Source organism: Plectrocnemia conspersa, unplaced genomic scaffold, assembly GCF_051122295.1.
Source record: "Plectrocnemia conspersa isolate PC_06_02 unplaced genomic scaffold, ASM5112229v1 ptg000004l, whole genome shotgun sequence".
Taxonomy (NCBI): domain Eukaryota; kingdom Metazoa; phylum Arthropoda; class Insecta; order Trichoptera; family Polycentropodidae; genus Plectrocnemia; species Plectrocnemia conspersa.
The window spans coordinates 2288409-2311864 of NW_028277168.1; the positions used below are offsets into that span (position 1 = coordinate 2288409).

The following is a 23456-nucleotide window of genomic DNA, read 5'->3' on the forward strand; positions in this document are numbered from 1 at the left end:
TTTTGCCAATGACCTTGCCAATCTGATTATTTAATTTTTTATTTCAAAGAAATAAGCCAAAATGTTTAAAAAGGGGATTTTGCAACTGTAATTAATGAATTATATGGTCTCGCATTACCATGGAGCAAAATCGATATTTTTACAAACATCGGATGTTCTATAAATATTTTTTATGCATGGTGTTGTATTTTCATACAAGATAATTCCACTGTTTGAGAAACGATCGATTATTTTTTTTTTGGGTTCAAATTTCTTTTGGAGCATATTTTGAAGCTTTGTTTCTATCTATGCAATATTTTAGGTCTTCTGATTATCGTAGATAATTCATTTCAAATTGAAGATAATGATTTAATGCAAGAATTGCTATCTTTTATTATTAAAAAATAAAAAAATCAGCTACAAAACATTTTTAGTGAAAAAAGCAGACAATATTTCGCTTTTTGTATTATTTCTATGGCATCCAAATGTCGTGAAACAGTTGTAGAAAAAAACTCTGCTGCGAGTAACAGTTATTTTTAAATGAACTTAAACAGTGTTTCTTAAACTTTTCAAGGTTAAATTGGCAATAAGATATTTTTAACTAACACCTTACAGTTCATTGAATAAAATTATCATCGTCAAATAGCAAATTGTTTTTCCTCATTGTTTCAGTTTGAATTTATACAAAAAAATTAGTACTTCATTTTTTTGTGGACAATTTAATGCATAACTGCCCAAAAAAATAAAGGAAACAAAACTCCGCATAGAATAAATAAATTATATTGTTATTTACGAACGTCTTGTATTAATCAAATAAGTAAAAATCGTCCACAATAGTACATTAATAGCCCGAAAAACATTAAAATTGTAATTAATGTATTTTACTGTTTTTTTTTTAAGAAATATTAATTTTAAATTATTATTAGAATTCTAAAACAATTAAAATTTTTATATAATGTAGTATTTATTTGCCTATTTTAAATATTTAATCATTTTACTTGTATGTATTTTTTAATTAAATCCTAATAAATAAAAATCTAATTAAGTTTAATCTTTTTAAAATCATTAATATTATATAAATAGCAACGCGTCATACTTTGCCGTAAAAAATGTTTAAAAACTTATCTTTTCAAATATATATAATTTTAAATATAATTAAGAGTGTAAAAACTACATTCAAAAAATTATATATAGTTTAATGTATATATTGCATTATATTAAAATCAGTCATAAAAGTAATTTAAAAAAAATAGTCCGCTCCATGTAAGTCAATACTTAAAAAAAACTTTTTCATTATCAACATTGAAAAGTAATAGCACTTACTTTTTTTTAAATTTGCTTATACACTCAAAAGTCTGATTGAAAAATCTTGTAAAAGAACGTGGGAGTTTGAAGCGGTTCCCCAAATGGAGAATTCTAAAATTAATTTAATCGATAATCACATCAAAATATTTGTTGTGTAACACCCACGTTTATAGGACATCAAAGCGATTACAAGCATTAGGAAATATATATAGGTATATACATATACATATATAATAAAAATAATAGAACTTACCTAATTTGGTTGTTTTTAGGCTTGAATGAGTCTATTCATTTGAATCGTTCAGAATAGATATAATAGCTACACAAAAGGCAACCATTACATTATCGTTTTCTTCAATAACCATTAGTATTGCGTTGTATAATAGTGGGAGGATCGGTCCTTTGATAAGAGCCCACATTTTAAGGCATATACAATAAAATTGTATAATATTATAGATAATGGCTAGAATGACGCATTTCATCTAAAAACAGGAATCGCAACCCTCTAATTGTTTGCAAATTCAGATTTTCTGGATTGCAAACAGCTTAGGAAGATTACTGTATAAAATATAGGACTGTATATATTAAACTCAAAAACTCAAAGGCTTTATAAATTTTGTTATTTAATTTGTAAGCCGTCAAAGATAACTTATACTTTGAATAACTATCTCATTTGAAAAACTCTAAATTAAATTAAATTACCTGCTGCTTTAAATTAAAAATAGATCTTGCTTTTGTATGATTGAAAAAATAATAAGAATCTCTTTAAGTACTAGGGCTACAGAAAAAAATATAAGCATAATCAATTAGTTATTTTAAGTACTTTACTGGATATTAATATTTTATTTTTTTGTGCATGAGACACTGGAATTTTTATCTGATTTATTTTATTTATAAAAAACAATATGTTTATATATTGAATTTTTAACTGATTTTAACTGACTAAAAGATAGATAGCACCAGCAAGAGATATAATCATAATCAATACATCACAAAATAATTAAGCTGTATTCTTGAAATCAACAGCACAAAAATATATTAATACATTGAATAACATATCCATTTTTTTCCATCTTGATCTTAAACTTTTAATGTAAAAATTCGACAAATTATTATAAAAACTATTTGCAACTAAATACATGAGATGTGTTCTATAAAATGTATTATCTTTGCCACATATATTATTAAAGACTGTTGTAAAAAGCAACGACAAACAACTGTAGTGATTTTCAAGATTTAGTGTTTAATTCACGATCTATTAATCGATTTTCATAAGACAAAATATTTAAATATGTTGTATTTTAGGTTTCAACATTTGAAAGAGCTAATAAGGACCGAAAGGGCCAGAGAGCTTCAACAACAAAGAGCTGCTGAAGAATTAGCTGCAAGGGCTGCTGCATTGAAAGAAATTGCCGGCGGACAAAGGTAACGTGCTTAACCCTTTATTGCATACATACGACCTTAAATTCAAAGAGTGATCTTGTGTCAATTTTGAGGTATCTGTAGCATTAATTTTAATGTCAAGAAAACGAATAACCATGTTCTGACACAGAACAATTAAGAACAACCTGGATTTAGACACTGCCTACCTTTCCCCCGGAAAGTTTGTAGGTGCTATATAATATTAATGGAAATGTTGTTGTGATTTATCTGCCTTATAGTCTGTCACTTTCTCTCTCCCACGCCGTCTCTTTTTGGTAATAAATTTGCTAAGCTTTCGTTTAACGTCTTACAATATTTGTTTGTAGAAGAAAAGTTACGCAGAATTTATAATGTATAATATATTATTATTATTGTCAAGATTATTTATTATCAATTTTAAATTATTTTTTATTTATTACATTGGTTTTCTTTTTAGATATTGCCAATTATTTTCTGATACTTTATCTTTGCCAAAATATTCTGAATACATTTTTCAAAGTTGATTGCAATCATAAATTATATATTTTATTCAAAACTGGGATTAAATTACATTATGGCTTCTAAAAGTAGAAAAAGTAAAATTTATAATTAAATCAGCGGTCACCAAACTTTCGGACCTCACGAATCACTAAATTTTTGTATCCTGCGCATCACTACCATATTTTTTTATTATAAGTAACGTTCTAAATAGTAAGTGGTACTTGTTTTGGCACTCCAAGATATTTGCAAAAAAATGGATATATTTACCCTATTTTAATAAAAAAAATCATATTAAATAATAACAGATATATTTTTTATGAAAAATGCAAAAAAAATTAAAATTCTGAAAAATGCAAAAAAAGGGATTTTTATTTGATACAAGTTTTTTTAGTTTATAATTTATATATGTGCAAAAAATTTAGTCAGGTTTGCGTCAAGTTGTATAATTATGTTAAGATATACGCAAAGTCCTCTGCGTCTAAATAATCCAGTCGTGTGCAAGGCGGGTTGCACGTCTAACATGACGTGAAGAGAGAAGCGGTTGCTTTCATGATCTCGTATCTTGTTCAAGATCGTACTTACTCTTGTATGTCCAAATTAGTGAACTCAATAATTTGTTATCAGAAGCAAGTCTCAAACAATATTTTTTATTTGGGCGCTGTGTTTCCGATTTTATACATATAGCCAGCTTGATGTTGTAATGCTCACCCACTTTTTACATGAAGTGTCTACCCATAGTACTTTTATAACTCTTATATATGTTTCAATCTGCCACTTAAACAAATTAAATGAGAAATGCTCATTCACAGGATAATGTATCAAAATTAAACAAAAAAAATGGATTGAAAATATCTTTTTTTTAATATTTCTTAAAATGCTCATGATACAGTTAAATCTTGTACAATGTTATTTTTTCAATTTAAAAGTCGCTTATTTAAATCATAGTGTTTGCTATTTTCGCAACTAGTACAGATTCTATTTACATATAATACAAATATGATCTAATAATAAAATTTATTATCGTACGAAGAACGATGACGATGTATTGTAGTTTAATGATCACATCTGATCTGAAAAAACTCCATGAAAACAGCTTACGATAGACATAAAAGATTTGGATAACAGTATATGTTTTAACCAATGCAGCGTCAGCGCACCTAGCGTGGGCGCGCGTTTCTGCGAATGTCTTATAGCATTATGTAATTTTTATTATATTGTGTGTGTTTTATGAGTCGGTTTTTATATGTTCCAATATTTCAAACTATTGAATAATAGTAAAACTAAAAACTAGAAGCATATATGCAGTTTGTAAATTTGTTTAAATTGTATTTAGTATATGTTATATATTATGAATGTAAAAATATTTTTTTACGACTGCTAAGCGAGATTTTACAAGCGCATAGCGCGAAACAACCGCCGGTTGATTTATATTTATTTTTTATCAAAAATAATACTACTTTTTTATAATACATATTTTTCTTGGAGAAAAATGTTTTCTCTACTCTTTTCTACGACATATCAAAAAAAGCTTGTAATATTTTAGTGACAAATTACATTTATTTCTAAAAGGTGTATCTCTGTCATATGGTAAAAAAATCTGCAATGTTCAAATGTTCTAAAATTGTATTTTCTTCTTTCTTCCAGAAAAGGTCAAAATTCCTTCTCTGGTTTTAACAAACGCTGAAAGGCATTTACTCTTAAACGCCTGCATATTTTGATGTGACAGAGATTTACTTTTTCCTGTTCCCATTTTTTTATAAAATGTTCTTAAATTGAGATAACCGTTTCTGATTTTTTAGCTTTTTTAAACCATAGTGCAAAAGTGAGTTTATTATAACTGAATTAATTATAATTCATAACGATTAATTAATTCTTCAAACATTTATGTTTATGTTTATAAAATGCAAACAGACATGCACCTTCAAAAGCCGCCTTCGTACAAACATCGTCATTTAATTTGTGTGTATTTAGAGTCCCGCATTAAAAGGTTACAGCCTCGTACATAAAATTTGCGGTGTTTCGGTAATGGCTGTACAACGTAAACGGGCGGGCGGCCGCCGGGGGCGCGAAATCTGTCGGCGTTAAATGGAAGGGGATGGAGGCGAGATGTACTGCGAGTGTCATGCTTTATATATATTCGGCTATATATTTCGCCAGAATAAAATTCCGCTCGCTTTCAACGGAAAATCTCCAAATGAAAACGCCCGCTCACTTTCTCTCTCTCCTCTCCTCTCCGGTAATATTCGCCTCACAATTCGCGAAATTAAGCCATCACGATAACACGCACTCGAAAATGAGAGGCCCGCACCAATGCGGCCCTTGGTATGCTTCGTAGACGTTGTTTTGTATCTACGATAGGATCGTATTGTGTGCGCAACGTCGCCCTTAGTCACAAAAGAATTTTATTTTTGTACTAGCAAATACCTGTCTAAATATCGACGGATAGATAACCTAACCGACGATTTACTCTACATGTGACCTTCTTTTATCTTTCTAGTAGCTGAAAGTTGCTTTTCTAAACGAATTTCTAGAACTTGCTCAGGAGCGTCATTTCAGTTTTTACAAGGGGGGAACAAAAGTTGGCCAACCAGTAATCGTTTTTGTTAATATTATATTTCGATTTCATTGAGATTCATATTTTATTAAATGACATGCATTTTATTTTATTTCTGATTAGAATCCACGTTGAAAGCAATTAGATCGTGCCGTCGCAGTCTCAGTGAAAACGCTCGCTTATCTAGCGTTCATATTAATACTTTTTTATAGCAATATTGCGACTTACAATAAGTGAGAATCAAATTAAGCATATCTAAACTAAATTTTGACCAATAAAATAAGTGAAAAACAAACGTTCAAAGCAATAAAATCGTGTAGGCGCTTAGTACCCAGCGTTCCCACTGCAACGGCTATTTTTTTATCATTTAGTCAAGGAAAGAAATTCGGTTTTTATTTTAATATATTAAACCAACCAACCATTTAATATACCCAATTTATAAATTTGCTCTTTCACTACTTTCATACTTTAATCTACATAATAAATTATTGTATTATTCACAAATAAACTTTAAACTTTTTTACTATTGTTTATATATAAAACTAGCAAAAATATATCTAGTCTATTTATTTATATTACTGTATAAAATATCTCAATTTCATTAAAAGTATTCATTTATATTTTACGTTTAGCCTTATTAGATATATAATAAAACATTATTCGGGGGCACAGACCTTCAGCGACGCGCTATTTGAAGGCAAAGTTTTCATGTCGTTATCTTACAGAGGATGAAATGGCGCAGACTTTTCTGAGCTTCTGAGGATGGTCTCAATTCGTGGAGGTAGCTCGAAAGTCTGCCGTCTCGATAAAGCGCGCCTTTGAGGTCTCTCTTTAAAACATGGGCGTAGACATTTAAATTACTCTCTTAGAAGGGCCTCAATTCGTGAATGCAGCTGAAGAGGTGCAATCTCTGAGGAGGGCTATTTGAAAGATGCTTTATATGATCTTCAATTGAATGGCCAGATAATATTACGTTTATTACTATGTTGTCATTGCCATTGCTTTCAATGAAAAAGTCAGTAAGTCAAAGACTATAAAAATAAACTTCCACTACAACGGCGCCGACATGATTTTATTGCTTTTGACGTGAATTTTTGACTTCTGAGAATTGTTTTTGCGACCTCTTATTGACCGAAATTCGGTTTGAATATACTTTAACAATCATATTAAAAGTCCGTAGTAATATCAGTGATGATAGCTATTATATTTTTAAAACATAGTGTGATATCCAAGTGCAGACATCAAACATCCCATGAGAGATGAATTGGATTAGTTTGTAATTTTTTTTTTTTAAAACTTTTATTTGGTTTGGTTTGGGTTTGAACACCAAACGGACGTTTCACAACTCTCAGATTTAGCTTTATAGACATTTTAGTTCAGCATATAAGTGCATTTAAATAATATTTCCGCTAATAGAAATATGTATCTACTGGTAAAAATGTATTTGAACTAGTGAATATATAACTTGACCGAAAAATCTCATGTAAATAAATAACCATAAGTATGTAAACACATACTTATGGTTATTTACAGGTAAATTATATTTTCACTTGTAAAAATATATATTCAGATATAATTTCACTGAAAATATGTATTTATGTAAATAAATGTATATGTATATTACTATGAATGGAAAAGTGAAATTATATAATTTTACTAGCACCTGCCAAATAAATTATATTTTTACTGATAAATATAAATATTTACTGGTGAAAATGTATTTCGATATGATTTCATTGAAATGAGATATTTTAAGAAATATTTTCGGAATATTTTTTTAATTTACTTTGAGAGATAATCTGAGAATTTCTGGTTTAATATTAGAGACGTTATTTAACTTTTTTATTACTCTACTTATTACTGATCTATAGGGGGAAAATTCTAATTTCATATATTTTAATTAACTTGAATGTTCTTAAAACAAAAAAATATCTTACTCTTCTTCGATGAAGGATTGTTCATAAAATTATTTTAATATCTAAAATATACTAAGTTCAGATTAAATATTGTCAATATGATATTTGGCAAAGCTGTTTTTTATAACAAAATGCAGTAGTTAGTATAATTAGAAAGATTTATATGAAAGTCTCTTTGACATTGTTAGTTGAAAAATTAAAAAAACGCAATTAACAGCGAAAACATAGAATGACAAACGAAATAAAGAGAACTTTTTTGTTAAAGATTAAATGAGTTCTGTTTCAAAGCAAAATAAATATTTAAGTACCAACCTATTTAATATTATTTGTAAAAAATGACATAGACTTTGTATTTGCATATAATATTTTATTCGCGAGTTTTTAGTAATACTGAAATGCAAATTTTGTGAACTATATTAATATATTACAGTATATTAAAACGCGATTATATAATGCTATTTATGACTTCGTTTTATCAGATTACACAAAAGGCCAATGAATTACTGACCTGTTGCTTAGCTTTACCCAAAGCTAATTATGTGTGTTTTATATGTAAATTTGAGTAATTTAAATCATAAATAATAAAATTGCTATGTTATTGTCAAATTACTATTTTTGATTTGATATTCGTTCATTATTTTATTGATTTATGTATATGCCTATATACAATAACCATTCATTTTAATGAGTTCACTTTTAAAAACTGCAAAAGTTTCTTAATCACAGGAACAGAATTTATGCGTCAAAATAAAATGAAACTTTTTTTTGTTGCAAAAATAAAAATTCAAGAATATATGTATAATGTGATTTTATGGATTAGTTGTAAATGATTGCTATATATTAGGTACATATTTAGCTATTTAGAAATGAGATTTAATATTAAATCACGCCTTCAAATTTCGCGAATTGCTTCTTTAAATTATTCTCCATGTAAATTGAAATTATTAAATGAATTTTTAATTTTCGTCTTTTCGAAGAAATGCTGATTTTATTTTTAAATTCTCATTTTCCAACTTATAATATATTATGTGATTTTGTGGGCGGTAGACGTTTTTTATAAATAACGACGAATACGACAGCATTTTCATAATGAGCTATCAAATTCAAGAAAATTCTGTGTGGACTCGATGAAAAATTGTCACACTTTTAAATATATAATTTAATATAAAAAAATCAGATCCTTGTATATTATTTCAATACAATATAAACTTTTATTTGTAAATGTGTATTATATCATTCGTACAGTATATTTACCATAACTGATTGAATAAAACTCGATTTAAGTCCCTTCTGCGTCAATAAGCCATAAGCTTTAGAAATCCAATTAATTCTCGACTACTCTTCCGTTATGCTAAATACCAATTTAATTTTTCTTTCTAAAAATGAATAAAAATCAATACTGAAAAAGTAATCTTAACTTTTTATTATATATACAAGAATAGTGTACTATATTTATATAAATTTTTATTAAATAGTAATATAACGTTTTATATTTTATAAGTAATTTAATAAATATATGATAAGCAGAAATACATATCAGTGACTTATATTGAATTAATTTCCATCAAATCTGGTAGATTAAAATTAATGATTATCACATAAACATAATTTAAATCGATTTTCACAGATAGGGGGTTTCTTAGATTTTGCGATGAATAATTAAAATTAAATCGAATAAGTTCATAATAACTTGTTTTAATACTGTTGTTAATTGTATTTACTCCGTTGTAATACATCTTATGTTGCAAGTGGATTTTTGTAATAAAAATAAACATATATTAAATGTGTATTTTTTATTACAAATCTGGCCATCATAATTTGACAATAATCAGTCAATATAAAACAGATGGTTTAAATTTTAACTGGCGATAGAATCATATTTATATGGTTTAATGTAACATTAGTTTATTGAATGTGTTTATCATGTGAGGTGCCTAACAAATAATTTGCAGAAAGTTTTCAGCTTACTTGAGTGAGTACCGTCTTTTTTTGATATATTTAGTACTGATGTGTGATTTCTTTAATCTTTAATTTATGAATAATATTAATTTTATAGTATGGATCAGGCGCGTACAGTGAGATACTTTCTCTCACTCACTCTCGTCACTTGGCACGCGAGCGAGCGAAAGAGAAAGTATCTCAACGTATGCGCCTGGCTATGGATTAATCAATAATATTTTAAAGTCTTGTTATTAAACTTATATTTCATCTCATAAGGTAGTTAACTATTGGAGTTATTTTTAAATAGCTGTTTGTCTTGGATTTGATTAAAAGATTTTTTACAGATAATTTGTATGAAGCTCTCCCTTTTCTTGGTTAGTTAATACGTGAAATTTTCCGTGGATACATCCTTATGCTCCAAGTGTCTCTAATGCGCGGTCAACTCCGGATTCCGGAAGTCAAATTATATCAAAGGGTGCGAAGAGAGAAGCGGCGGTGTTTGCGATCTTCGATGATCTGAAGTCGGATCTGCTTCTTTTTAGTTTAATTTCGTACAAACTTCAACCAGGAACCGATCTCAATAGTGTGAATGACAGAGTCTCTAAATAAATGTCTGAGGAATTGATCGTTGGTTTTTCTGCTTCTTTTGGTGGAATGTCCAATTACAAAAAGTTTTGAAACACACAGCAAATTATAAACCGCCGTTTAAATGGCAATCCTGAAATTTATTTTTGTTTTGCGACGGATACTTTTAATCTTTCTCATTAATGTAGGATATTTTTATTCTGTTAAAGAATTTCTCACGGTGGTGTTCGAATTTTATTTTATTTTCTTAGACGTTTAAAACCTGTTTTTGTATGTTTTGTGGCGAAACTGGCTTTGTCACGTGGGTTAATAATTTATTAACATCTCGTATGTAAATTTGGCTAAAAGTTTTTCGAACATTTGAAAATCTGCCGATTTAATTTCAAGGTTGATTTAATTAATGAGCTTGACACTAAAATATAGTTTAAAATCATTTATTCTAAAAAATAATTATAAAATAAAAAATATTGCCGTTTCTGTAGTAATATTTACCACCCTATTCATCAAATTAATCATGCTTAGCATCACATTCATACATAAATAACTGATTTACCCTCCCACGAACTATCTTACGTCTAGTGAATTATATCTACATTCCACTTCGAATTTCGCAACCTTCTGTGACGTCAGTACAGGCTGCGAACAAATCATACCTTCATATTTTATATGAAAAGCTCACGTATAAGAACAATACAATGCTATATAAATATACCCACGTTGCGTATGTAATATACTATTTTTTCAATTCATATGCTCTATAAATATAACATATTGACATGTTCTATTTTTGGCTCAGCACTTGCCGCAAACGTCATCCCGGTGTTTCGCGTGACGTCATAAATCCCACTGCGCCTTGGGTGTGTGTGTATTCATCCCCTGTGCGAAGTACGGGGGTTGAATATTAATTTTGGCGTAGGAATTTGTGGTTGTTCGACTAGGTAGCCATTTGTTGGCTATTGGAGTGGCTTGTGGTCTAGAATAATTCTCAATAAATTTCATCTATCTATATTCAGATACTATATTATATACCAGGACGAGTCAAATTAAAGCCTTAAAATTGCGATACAAATAATAAACGGCATTGTTTCATAGGTTATTAATATCGTTAATAAATATTTTAAGCAATGCTTTCAAATGAGTCAAAAATGTAAAAAAATCAATAAAATGTGATAATTTTATAAATAAAAACCTTTGGTTAAAATTATAACAATTTTTTTTGTGACTCGATTTATATGATAAATAGTTGTTCTTTCTATTTATCTGCAAAACAGGAAAACATGACTGAGGCATCACGACAATGTTGTTTTCGACCAAAAAATCAAAAAAAGTTTATACCATTTATTTAATATTAATCAATAAATACGTATATTCTTGCAGTAGTATTGCGTCATCGTGATCTCCAAGTAGTGTCGAATATCATATTAAGCTCTTAGATAATCGAAGTGATTGCTCGGCTGTGCCAAATGAGACGGTTAAAATAAAAACGTGTGGTAGCTCTATGTCAATTTCTAACTGAAATATCTAAATAAAGTTTTAAATTAAATGATTTTTTCTTTAGCATCGGGGGGAAGCTCTAGCTCTTAATTATCTGTCCAATTATAAGGATTTGGCGCAAAGCGAAACTCTTTGTTATAGTCTAAAAAATAATCTTGAATTTTTAACGGTGATTCGAAATCAAAATCTGGGCTTTAATAAGAAATTACCAAAAAAAATTGGGCAACAATCATCACATTAGATACTTACATTTACAACTGTTAATAGATACCGTGGAATAAATTGTCTTAGAAACTCGAAAGAACACATTTTTGCAAGTCCTTTAAAGCAACTTTGTAGCAACGATTAAGGATGATTTCTTACTGTATTAAATTTTACTTTACTTTCCACAAGCCCACATATAAAAAAATATGTACAGCAGTGTTCTTATGTATTATTGTAGATATCTAGCGATTCTTCCAGTACTCGATCCTTTGATCAATACTGATAATTCAGAGTGGAATCAGACTCTTTGCTTTTATCTTATACATATAATATCAAACTCTTCAGCGTATATAACAAATTAATTGTAAATTTTAAATTGCACACATTGAGACTTCTTAACCTGTTAATAGATACCGTGTATTGAGAAAATACTTGTACTTTGAAACTCAAAAAAAAAAAATTTGCAATGCTACATGGTCGCAACGATTAACCTTTTGAGTAATCAGTTAATTTATACTATTATTGTATACTCATAATATACGGATTTTTCCATTTCTGTTTTTATTTATTTATTATTATTTTATATTGCATTTATAATAAATTATAGAAAAAAATTAGTGATTCTTTACATTTTATTGCTTTGATTTATTGCACTACTTTTCTATTAATAATTTTTTTTTAATGTCAAGGCTTTAAATATTATTTTATAAATTTAATATAAATATTTTAGTGTATAATATTCATAAAGCAAAAAGTTTAAGAGCCGTATTTTTTTCCGTTTATTTTGACACCAAAAGCAGAAGCTTTTAAATAAATTTTAATTAAATTAAATTAAAATAATATTTATGTCGTTAAAGTAATAATTAATAAACATTTTAAACAATGTACTTAAAATCATTATCCAACGATGGCTAACCAAGATTATTATTAGTTTAACTGAAACTTTAGAATACGGGTAAATTACCTGCTAACTTCAGACAATACGACTTATAACTGACTCTATTAAATCGCACTTTATAGTTTCGTGGATGTGCAATTTAAAGTTTTGCATTTAAGCAAGTTTATTATAAACTATAATATACTATGAAAACTTTATTTAGACATAAAATATTTTAGCATATAGTGAAATTTAACTGACTTTTTTGATTGACCAGACAGAGCATGCCATTTATGGATTTTCCTAACGCATGTTTTTTATGATATTTGTGATACAATTACACTATAAACCTTCTCTGAAAAATTTAGAAAGGAAATCAGAGAGAAGTTATTTATAAAGAGGTAATGAATAATGTCGAATTGTGCGTTTTACTTATATATTTAGACTCGTGTCTCTGTTTAAGTGCTTTAAGGTTTGAATAGTATAAACACTACTCACTTAACCGTTTTCACGCAATAGGCAAAATTTGTAACTGAGACGGATATGTCGTGAAAAGCCATTGTGCTTATGTACACGACGCCATTAGATTTGATTTGAAGCAAGACAAACATAACTAATTTATATAAATGTATCGAACCGCTGACAGACGGTGGGAAAATTGAATTAACTCAAGAGTTTGAGGCAGACACGTCAACGGAATCGCCTTTGTCTGAGACTTAATTATAATGATAAAATCCGAGGCGCTAACTTCTCAAATCCAAAGTTCGAAACTTCTAAAGCGTCTTGGGAAAAAAAAGAACGAGCCAAATCCAATTTGCCAGAAAAGCGGCACTTTTGCGAAATTAAACCGCTAGTTGTATATTTTTGATACAATTACTTGCTATAATTATTATTTACTTACTTTGGTATAGATCCGCAGATTGCTCTTAAAACTAATATTTTATTAGTTTAGTTTGTAATGCTTAATGTCAATTGCATACTTGATTTAGTCAGTATGTTATTAGAAAAAGGATCTTTCTATTCATCTGCATCTCTCTAAAGAACTTTTTGATTAAATTAAATTAAAACGATGACAGCGGATTGAATTATAATTCTACAAGCGACCATAATGGTTTTGAATATAAGAAATCACACAGAAGAATGGTTGTAAATAGGCATTATGATTTCTCAATGATTTTCATTTTACTAGAAATTTTGTTGAATGAAAAAATGTATGTGATACAGTAAAGTATTGCATATTACATATTATTGTTAAAATAGCCCTTTAAAAAACACATGCCATCTAAAGTAGAATCAAACATCTACGTTTCGGCCGTGGAAAAAATCCTCTCGTTTTGGGTTGATGTTGGTTTAATCAACAACAAGGCTAGCACGTTATATAGGGGCACAGACCCTCGGCGACGCGCCATTTGCGGACTAATGTCTTTGACGTGTCATTTAATCCGCATCCATCATCCGCAGAATCTTTACTGAGCTTCTAAAGAGGGCCTCTAATCGTGGAGGCATCTCGATAAAGGGCACCATTGGGATCTCTCTTCAAAGCATCCTAAAGCTATGTGTAGACTCTTAAAAATAAATTTCTTTCTCTAATTGTTGTGACACTGACAAATTTTCAATTTCTTTAATAGATTCGAATGATTTAATGTCTTATTAAGTCTTTAAAATTCGTCGAGCGATTATATAATCTGGGAATAATTTTTTTGACTGGTGAAAGAATCTGGATTTATCAAATATTTAATTTATGACATCAGTGTCTCGTTTCTTCGATTATATAATTTCTCTTTAATTGCCAGTTGAAATTTTGAGCTTAGCTCAGAATTGATACTTTCCACTTGTTTCAATAAAAATTCAAGGCCTTTTTGGCTGCCAATAATAATCGTGAGAAAATTGTCAATATCAGCTGTTGCTCATTTACAATAATATTTATAATCGAAAAAGAAAAACAGCTCTAAATCATTTTGCATTCTGCCGATTTCCATGCATAATTTATTCTTATCTAAGCGGTATTAAATCACCAAAGCAAAGATAAAGCCGCCGGCCGGTTAGAGTAATAGAAAATTGCAAATATTGGTTCTTCCGAGAAAGTGTGCATATTTTCAAATATCTGGCACGAACACCTTCGGAAAGATTTCTTATCTGAGTGTCTTCTTTTATTATTTAATCAAAAATTTGATCATTAAAAATTTGTAAACAATTTTTTTGTCATTCCCAGACCCCTAATAAAACCTAATTTTATATAATAAAAAATGCTTTATAAAAGTCTTACTTTGACATTTTTCTCTAGACATTCTTAAAAAGAAACATTGGTTGTACACAGGGCCGGCCTTAGCTTATTTAGCACCCCCCCCCCCTAACACACACATTTTATCAACACATTACATTTAAAATATAAGCTGATAAACATTCAAAAAACATACAATAATACTACTTTACAAGCATTCTTTTGCAAATAATTTTAAAATTTATTGTAAATCAAAATAATTACATAGTAGTTAATTATTTAATAAATTTATGCATTTAAAACCTAAAAATAGTAGATTAACGCTGAAAAACAGCGGCGAAGACAACTGTATGGTAACCACAGAACAAAGAATATAATAGTAGCTAACCAAAGTGGGCATAGAAGAGCGATGCAGAGAGAATTTTTTTAAAGAAATGTTACGCCTTTATTTTTATTTTTTGACGCCCCTCTAGAGCACATTCTTGTCCTCAGGCCAACCCTGGTTGTACATAATCGGCGTAATTGGATAAAATAAGCCTTTTAAAACGTATATAATAATTGTCATTTTCTCACATGAAAATATATTCAATGTAATAATTATATAAAAGATCGTTACGATGTTTTATAAAAATAAATATCCTTCAAATATTAAAATAATATTATATTTCAATTAGGTATGTCAATTAATATACATACAAAGACTTGGATCGTAACCAATATATTTCTACTATTACATACCATTGTCTGAATTAAATAGAAATATTATATAATATTCAACATCGTAAATATGATTCGCAAAAAAAACCCCAAGGAAAAAGCCCACGCGAAAAGACTTTTCAGCAAATACACTCCTTTGTTCTACTTTAATTTGAGAAACGTATAAATAAGCCCACATACGCTTCATATTTAGCAACATTTTTTCCTTCAATACTTTTACACAATACCTATTCTTATGCGCATTTACTGGGAGCGAACGGTAAACAAGGTGTCCGCCGAAACGTATTGAATAAATATAGCCGTTTATAATACTTCGCGTAAATCCGGACAAACGACTCTATGATCAAAGGGACAAAAGGGAGCACAAAGGTCTCGCGGTTTTGGGCATACATTAGGTGTAAAAGTTTCTTTTGTGTACCGACGTTTGTGTGTTAAAATCTACCTATGGTGTTTATTCTGCGCAAATACGAGGCGACCGGCCCAAGTTTTACACTGCGACTGCTAATTACTTTAAATATTTGTTTATTATTTAGTGCAGTAGGTACTTCTTTAAATAACTGCATAGATGCACTAAATAAAATTATAAATGTTTAATATGATAAATCTCTAGCTTAAGATCTATTAAAGCGCATGTTTGATCAATATAAATGTCATCTATGAAATGTATAAAAATCACCATGGAATATTTCACCCATTCTGGAGCTTCCTATTTTAAAATTAGACCACTATTGCTTATGTTATTCATAAGCGAAGACATAATATAATTTAACTTATTGTATATTGTTGACTTGAAAGTGCCTTTGTGGAGCTACTGTCTGAAAATACAATGTGTTATGGAAAGTGCCATGTCGTGTCGTGTCGTTTTCCAGAGCTACACTGCTAGTAGAGTTTTATTATTCTCAATAAAAATAAACTAACTAAAGATATTAATAAGTACGACTATACAACTTTTGATTACGTTGAATATTATGTATGGTTTTTGTAAGTTTACGTCTGGCTAGTGTTCTAATATAGTGATTTCTCTTGAGGGTTTGTTCATAAAGCGCCTTTGTTCAAATAAAGCTTTATAATGAAAAAGTATGTAGAATCCAAACACATTGAAGTCGATAACTTTACAGTTTACAGACTCTAATTAAAAAACAAACAAACATGAATTGTTTGTGTAATAAACTGTCATGTTCTGTTTTAGATACAATTGCTCGCACAGTAATTGCGAAACTTGATTAATATCTTATTAGCATTCTAAAAATAAAAAACGGAACTCTAGTATTTCTAAGGTTGTTTGTGCACAAATAAAATACGACCTGAACCTTTTTGAATGAAAAGGTCTGATGTATTTTTCAAAATTGAAAAGGTCACTAGATCTACGAGAAATCTTTAATGAATGGCAAGGTTCGCAATTTAATTAAGGTTGGCAATGGGATCGAACGAGAAGATTAAAATAATTCAAGAATTGTAGCAAATTATAAAATATGCATTGATGAAATAAGAAATAAATATACCTTAATATTAATAACGAAATGTTTGACTAAATTACTGTTTTAGCTTTGAAGATAAGATGTTGGAAATTTTAATTAATACTGCCTCCAGAATATGTGTGTAATTGTGTATTTACTCTCACAATCAACAATATTATAATATTTATTTATACGTAATGATACAATTTATTCTTTATTACAATGTAGATATGATACAATAATTTTTATGACAAATTCTATGAAACGTCTTATGCTAAAGTTTTGATTAAACAAAATCATTTATGATAAATTCTCAAAATTAAAGTTATGCTACTTTTTATTATATAATGTATAATGATCTAATTACTTTTTGCAATCGTGTGCAATGAGGCTTAAACTAGATCATATTTTTTTACTATAATGATTTAACAACTTAATTTATATAAAAAATAATATTAAATATTTTTTTTGTATATTTTGTCAAAACTTCAAAAAATATATAAAAAGAATAATAGCGCAATTAAATTAACTTAAACTTTTACATCAAAATTGAATAATTATATCTTTGTGGCAAAAATGTAAATTTACAGTGAAACATATTTAAGCCTAATCTATCATAAAAGTGGTATTAAAATATTTTTTTTCTTCATTTTGTCAAAGTATTGGAAAGCTTTTTTATATGAAGAAAAATAGCACAGTCACAGAATAAAAATAAATATAAAAAATATGATAGCACAGTGCTAAGTAGCTTGTAATTTTAAATTATCTCTGCGGCAAAAAAATTTAAAAAGCTTTTTTTATGAAATACAAATTTAACTAAACACCATGCGCGGTCGATGAGATACATTCCCTTTCGCTCGCTCGCGTGCTAAGTGACGAGAGTGAGTGCGATATAAGGGCATGCGTTACATGCGTACCGCACACCTTTATCTCTCACTCATTCTCGTCACTTAACACGCGAGCGAGCGAAAGGGAATGTATCTCACAAATACAAATATACATGATAAAATAGTGTGATACATCATTTAAAAGTCTTGTTTTTGTACTTGTAGAATAAAACAACTCGAAAGTTAAATAAAATAAATTAAATCATACAACCAAAAAGACTTCTTGAATTTATTAATCTATATTTTAATTAATTAGTAGATGAATTACATTTCATAAATTAATTACAATACATAAATATCTGTAATATATTAAGAATTTTACCGAAATAGATAATTAAAATATCAATAATTAGATTTTGAGAGGCACACGGATATAGCACTCGAGTAATACGTGCGTATTTATAGCTTAATCGCCTTATTATTTAATAATACCTGATCCAAATCATTCATTGCTTTCTTAGAACGCTCATCGACAAATATAACAAAGGTTCTTTATGTACTAAAGGTTATCTAATATGTCACCGACTATTATAATACATTATAATTATTGTGACATGTAGCCTATGGGACTACCTACACTTTAATGTGTTTTTTGGCTTACAATTTATATCATTGATAAAAAAATTGAGAATATTTAATATCGTCACTGATCGTTTTTAATTAAGTTAGTGGCAGAACTGATTTTCTAATTTTTCTAAATGATGCATAATTTAATTTCTTGCAAATTTTGGATATACTCGTTTTTACCATCAGCAGCAAGAATTGATGAGCGTTTCGTAAACATTGCAACATATTTTTAAAAATTTTTGAGTTTCATTATTTTCCATTGATTATGATAGACTTGAGTCCATATTGAATATATAAAGAGTCGTGCTCTATTTTTCTGACACTGTGACTAAAACACAATAATGAGTCAATTTTTTAGTGAGGGTGACGTTCGAGCAAGGATAAAAATGTATATGCACATCGCCAAAGTTTGCAATGAGGCAATAAAGATGATCAATTCCATCACGCGGAACGCGTATCACATGAAGGCGGAGCCCCGGTGGTGGGTCCGACCGAATTATTTAATGTTTTATTAAAATCAAGTTTTAAACTTAGGTGCATTCTAGTCGGCCCCAGGCAAAGCCTGGTGACTCTGCTAGTAGCAAGGGGTGTGTTGGCTGATGCTTGTTCGTTTATTCATGACATTCCGTTTTAATTAAAGGGGTCGGCCATTAGCCGTCAGCTGAATTGTAGCATCCGACGTAAACTTGGCGGAATATCTCGGAATGAAAGTAGTGTCGCCTTATTGTATGTCACACGGGTGTGACGGAGGAGACAATTCGCCGGAAGGCTTTTTGTGCGCCCAGGCGAGAAAATATTTCAACCTTTCAGCGACGGAGCGGCAATCGCAAATCTATTGTCGTTTACGAATAATATGGCGCAATCGCATGAATCGCCGAGTTTGCTCTTTGGCATTTTGCTGAGCGGCGAATTTAAATTCCTTTCAGCTGAATTTTACTTGAATGCAATGATTAATCTCGGCGTTTTCGCGTGAAAAATGTTTCACTAAAGCGGATAAAGTCACACAATTTACGCTGTGCGTGTCATATTAGGATTATTATGTTAAAATTGAAAGAAAAGGTAAATTAAGTCATATCAGCAACCAGACTCTAAGCTCTCGTTTGGCACTTCGTTGATAATGTTCACGCTTCTTTGGCTGACATAACCCTTTCCTCGTGTACTGTGGGTGGTGCTTTAATGCATATGGAATTTCAGAGAAAGCTATTTATATATAATTTAATATATACGTGCACCTTGTTAATTCCACGGGTACAATTTATATTTTTTATTTCAAATCTGAGCATCACAATTTGACAAGTTTTCCCCAGTACATCATGATGGCCATTATATATAAAAGTTTTATACAATATATCAACCAGATAATGCATTCATTAACTAGCCTATGTATGCACTATCACTGTATCACTTCAGTTACAGTACACACAAAATAATTTATAAATGACTCTCACTGTTCAGTATTTATAAAAGTATTAAAAATTTTCACTTAACGTAAACTGAAGTTACCATATTAAAAAAACTTTAATAGAACATTGTAAACCTAGAGGATACATAAAAAATCGAAATTATATTTTTAATTATATGTAAAAAAATTTAAAAAAAAACATTTCAAACATAAATAATTTTGCAAAATAATTATTAGTAAATATAAAATATATTTTTTAATAAAAATAAGCAAACAAAAAAATAATGTTTTTTTTTACAACGTATGTAAGTGTTTAATTTAAAATTAACATTAAATAAATATTTCCATGTTCAATAAAAAATATTAGAATGCGCAATATTATATTTTTAGTGTGACGTAAAATTATTATATATAATAATATGTGCATAAAAATAAATAAGCTGTGAAGTTAAGCAGCATTGGGCCTGGTCGATACTTGGATGGGTGGCCGAATTTTGATTTCATTTGCTTTGTTACATTGGCTATTGATGTTACTCACAATGTGCTCAGCATTTCTAGCAACTGTTCTCACCGAAAGCCTAGCAGCGGTTTGATTCGTTTTTTAAATTCAGAAAATAAAAATCTTTCATGCTTTTTACAGATTCCGCGAAGACTACCACGGCCACAAGCACCGCGAATACGTGAGGGCCCCATTGGGTGCTCCACAGGATGAGTACAACATGGCTGACGACCCAACGTATTACCACACGACCAGGTACTCCGGAGACAACAGCCAGCGCCACGGCTCCTCCGACAGTATCATCACGTATCCTAATGTTTTGGCGCCACCGACTCGACGTTCCTCCGCTCTTCTATTCGGTGGGAAGCACTCTCAGCCGGAGTACCTTCTTCCGCCACTGCTGGCCAACGAAGACTACTTCAATCCGTTTGCGTTCAACATGAACACGGACCTGATAAAGAATTTGATCGACGATCATGCCATACAGGTATGCGTTTTGAGTACAAGTCAAGGATATTCGTTGTAGCTGCAAATACAACATTAAGTTATTAAAATTATACAAAAAAAAAAAAACAACAAATGCATATTTGTAAATAATCGACTTTAAAGCTCGTTAGTGTTTTATATAGTGGTGAAGAAACGCATGGGTTTAGTTACCAAATTTGATAATTATAAAATATTTTTATATTTATTTGCATTCCACATAATAAATTCATAAACGCGAACGCTAATTTGCTAAGAGGCGCACATGCACACAACAGTGGAGAGTAACAACTAGTGGTTTTTGCTAATTAACAACTACAGTTACTATATATGGTTACGCTTTTGAAAGGACCTCGTAACATCCTTTACTTAAGTTTTCGAAAGTCAATTATGACTTCTACTTCTAGAGGTTTAACATGGAATTACATTGAATCGCCTACACTATATAAACAATAATAATAAATTGTGTGGAAAAAAAATATTAGAAAATATAATTTTTTTAATAATATATAAAACCAGTTGTCCATTAAAATTTTATGCTTAAGTAAAACAAAAATATACAATACAGCCTTAAATAAAAATAAAAAATACAAAGACCTAGCACCATTTTTAGCTATTTATCTTTAATTACCATTTTCGACTAAATCATAAAAGCCTAATTTAGATTTTTGATAATTAATCAAGAAGAATTGTTCGTGATATTAATATTATAAATCATTAGACAATTACCATACAAATATAATTTAACAGGCTACATGCTGTATTTTTTCCCGTTAGGAATATATTTTGATTATTATAAATATTTTTAGAGACATCTATGAACTAGACGATTCCCTAATAAATAAATAATTATTTAAAACAAGTAAAGCGGCTTTATATGTATTAAATATAAATCTTGAACTAAAAAAATACATTTTATAGTTATAATTCGATATGTATAACTTTAAAATACTTATTTTTTACTGTTACAATATATTTGTTCTTATAATATTACAATATAACATATATGTAACGTTGATTTAAACCTCTATAGTAATGATATAAACAAATCAAGGGTTTAAGTATGTTTAATTAATAAATTTTCCTATATTAATATATTTATGATCCTTGTGATTAATCCTAGTGCATGGAATTTAAAAGATCAGACTTTTATTAGTAATATTATAAAACATCTTTTTCATTTAATTTCAGAGATCTGACAACAGCCACGGTATCATGTTCAACTAGACGTACTTCACAAGCGAGAAGAGACAGGAGCAAGAAGTGCATGATAAACACTGCGTTTATTAAGAAAGATACAACAAATATTAAACAGATTCACATAAAGTAATATACTATATATATTTTTTCGGTCCATAACATTTACGGTATTAAAAAAGGGGGATGCTCCAGCAAAAACTATGTATTTACCGCTACGCATTGTATCTCAAAAGACTGTGATAGTATTAAACGGGCTTCTACCTGTGGAGGTATGTTGGACATGGCGCATGAAAAAAAGTTAACTGGATTGGTGAAATATACTTGTCGATTCGACGTACGGCCAAAGGCGTGCGAAGAAGTGCAAGCTTTAACGTAAACATGCTTTCCAATATGAATTCTTTTTATAAAGTATTTTTTAAAAGGCAAAAGTAAAGTGTTTTTAATATAATCATATCTATAAATATACATATTTACTATATATCAACACTTTTCAATGAACTTCTTTACGAGCATATCAAGTAACAGTGTTATCATGAATGTCATATCATTTTAGTTCTTGGGATATAATTTTTACTATAACACATATCGTTGAAATGTTCTTATTCGTGTTAAAGCTAAATTCTTAATAATATGACAATAAACTTTACAAAACTTTTATGTATTATAAAAATATTATATAAAAAATCAACTGAAGCTATTTGACAATAATATCAAAAAAAAATATATACATATGTATATTGATATTTATTTTAATATTAACTTATTAACGTAGGCAACTTTGTTAATACAATTATATATTTGTTAATTACTATTTTACTATATATGCAATGCTTAATGTATATGTATATATATTTATATATGTATATCGATGACAATAAATGACGGTCGACTGAAAGAATCAAAAGAAAAACATGTATGAATTATTTTTTCATATCATAATATTACTTTTGCTTCTGATTATGTATTTTATTAATATAAAAGCCCACTGTTTCCAAGTGCAGCTAAATCTTAAATAAATATAGAATCGTTTTGACTAATCTGATTGTCAAACATTTTATTGTATACATATATTAAATGTAAAGAGATGTATTTTTATGTGTAAACATAGACAATAAATATTATTAAAAAACTATATATACATATATGTATTTTTTAAATAAAAAATAATATATATATATATATATATATATATATATATATATATATATATATATATATATATATATATATATATATATATATATATATATATATATATATATATAT

The 23456-nt window shown here is 28.9% G+C and overlaps 1 protein-coding gene across 2 annotated transcripts in view; it reads left to right on the forward strand.

The window, feature by feature from the left end:
* LOC148235612 (uncharacterized) overlaps window positions 1–22911 on the forward strand; it is a 79905-nt gene extending 56994 nt beyond the window's left edge. The window contains exons 6-8 of one of the 2 annotated variants that reach the window (XM_088184391.1): window positions 2590–2709; window positions 20649–20994; window positions 22182–22911. In XM_088184391.1, the coding sequence (XP_088040517.1) occupies window positions 2590–2709; window positions 20649–20994; window positions 22182–22217 (502 nt within the window). In that variant the 3' untranslated portion in view covers window positions 22218–22911. The remainder of the gene's footprint in view (window positions 1–2589; window positions 2710–20648; window positions 20995–22181) is intronic. The other variant, XM_088184392.1, reaches the window with a different exon arrangement.
* Window positions 22912–23456: the final 545 nt, after the last annotated feature.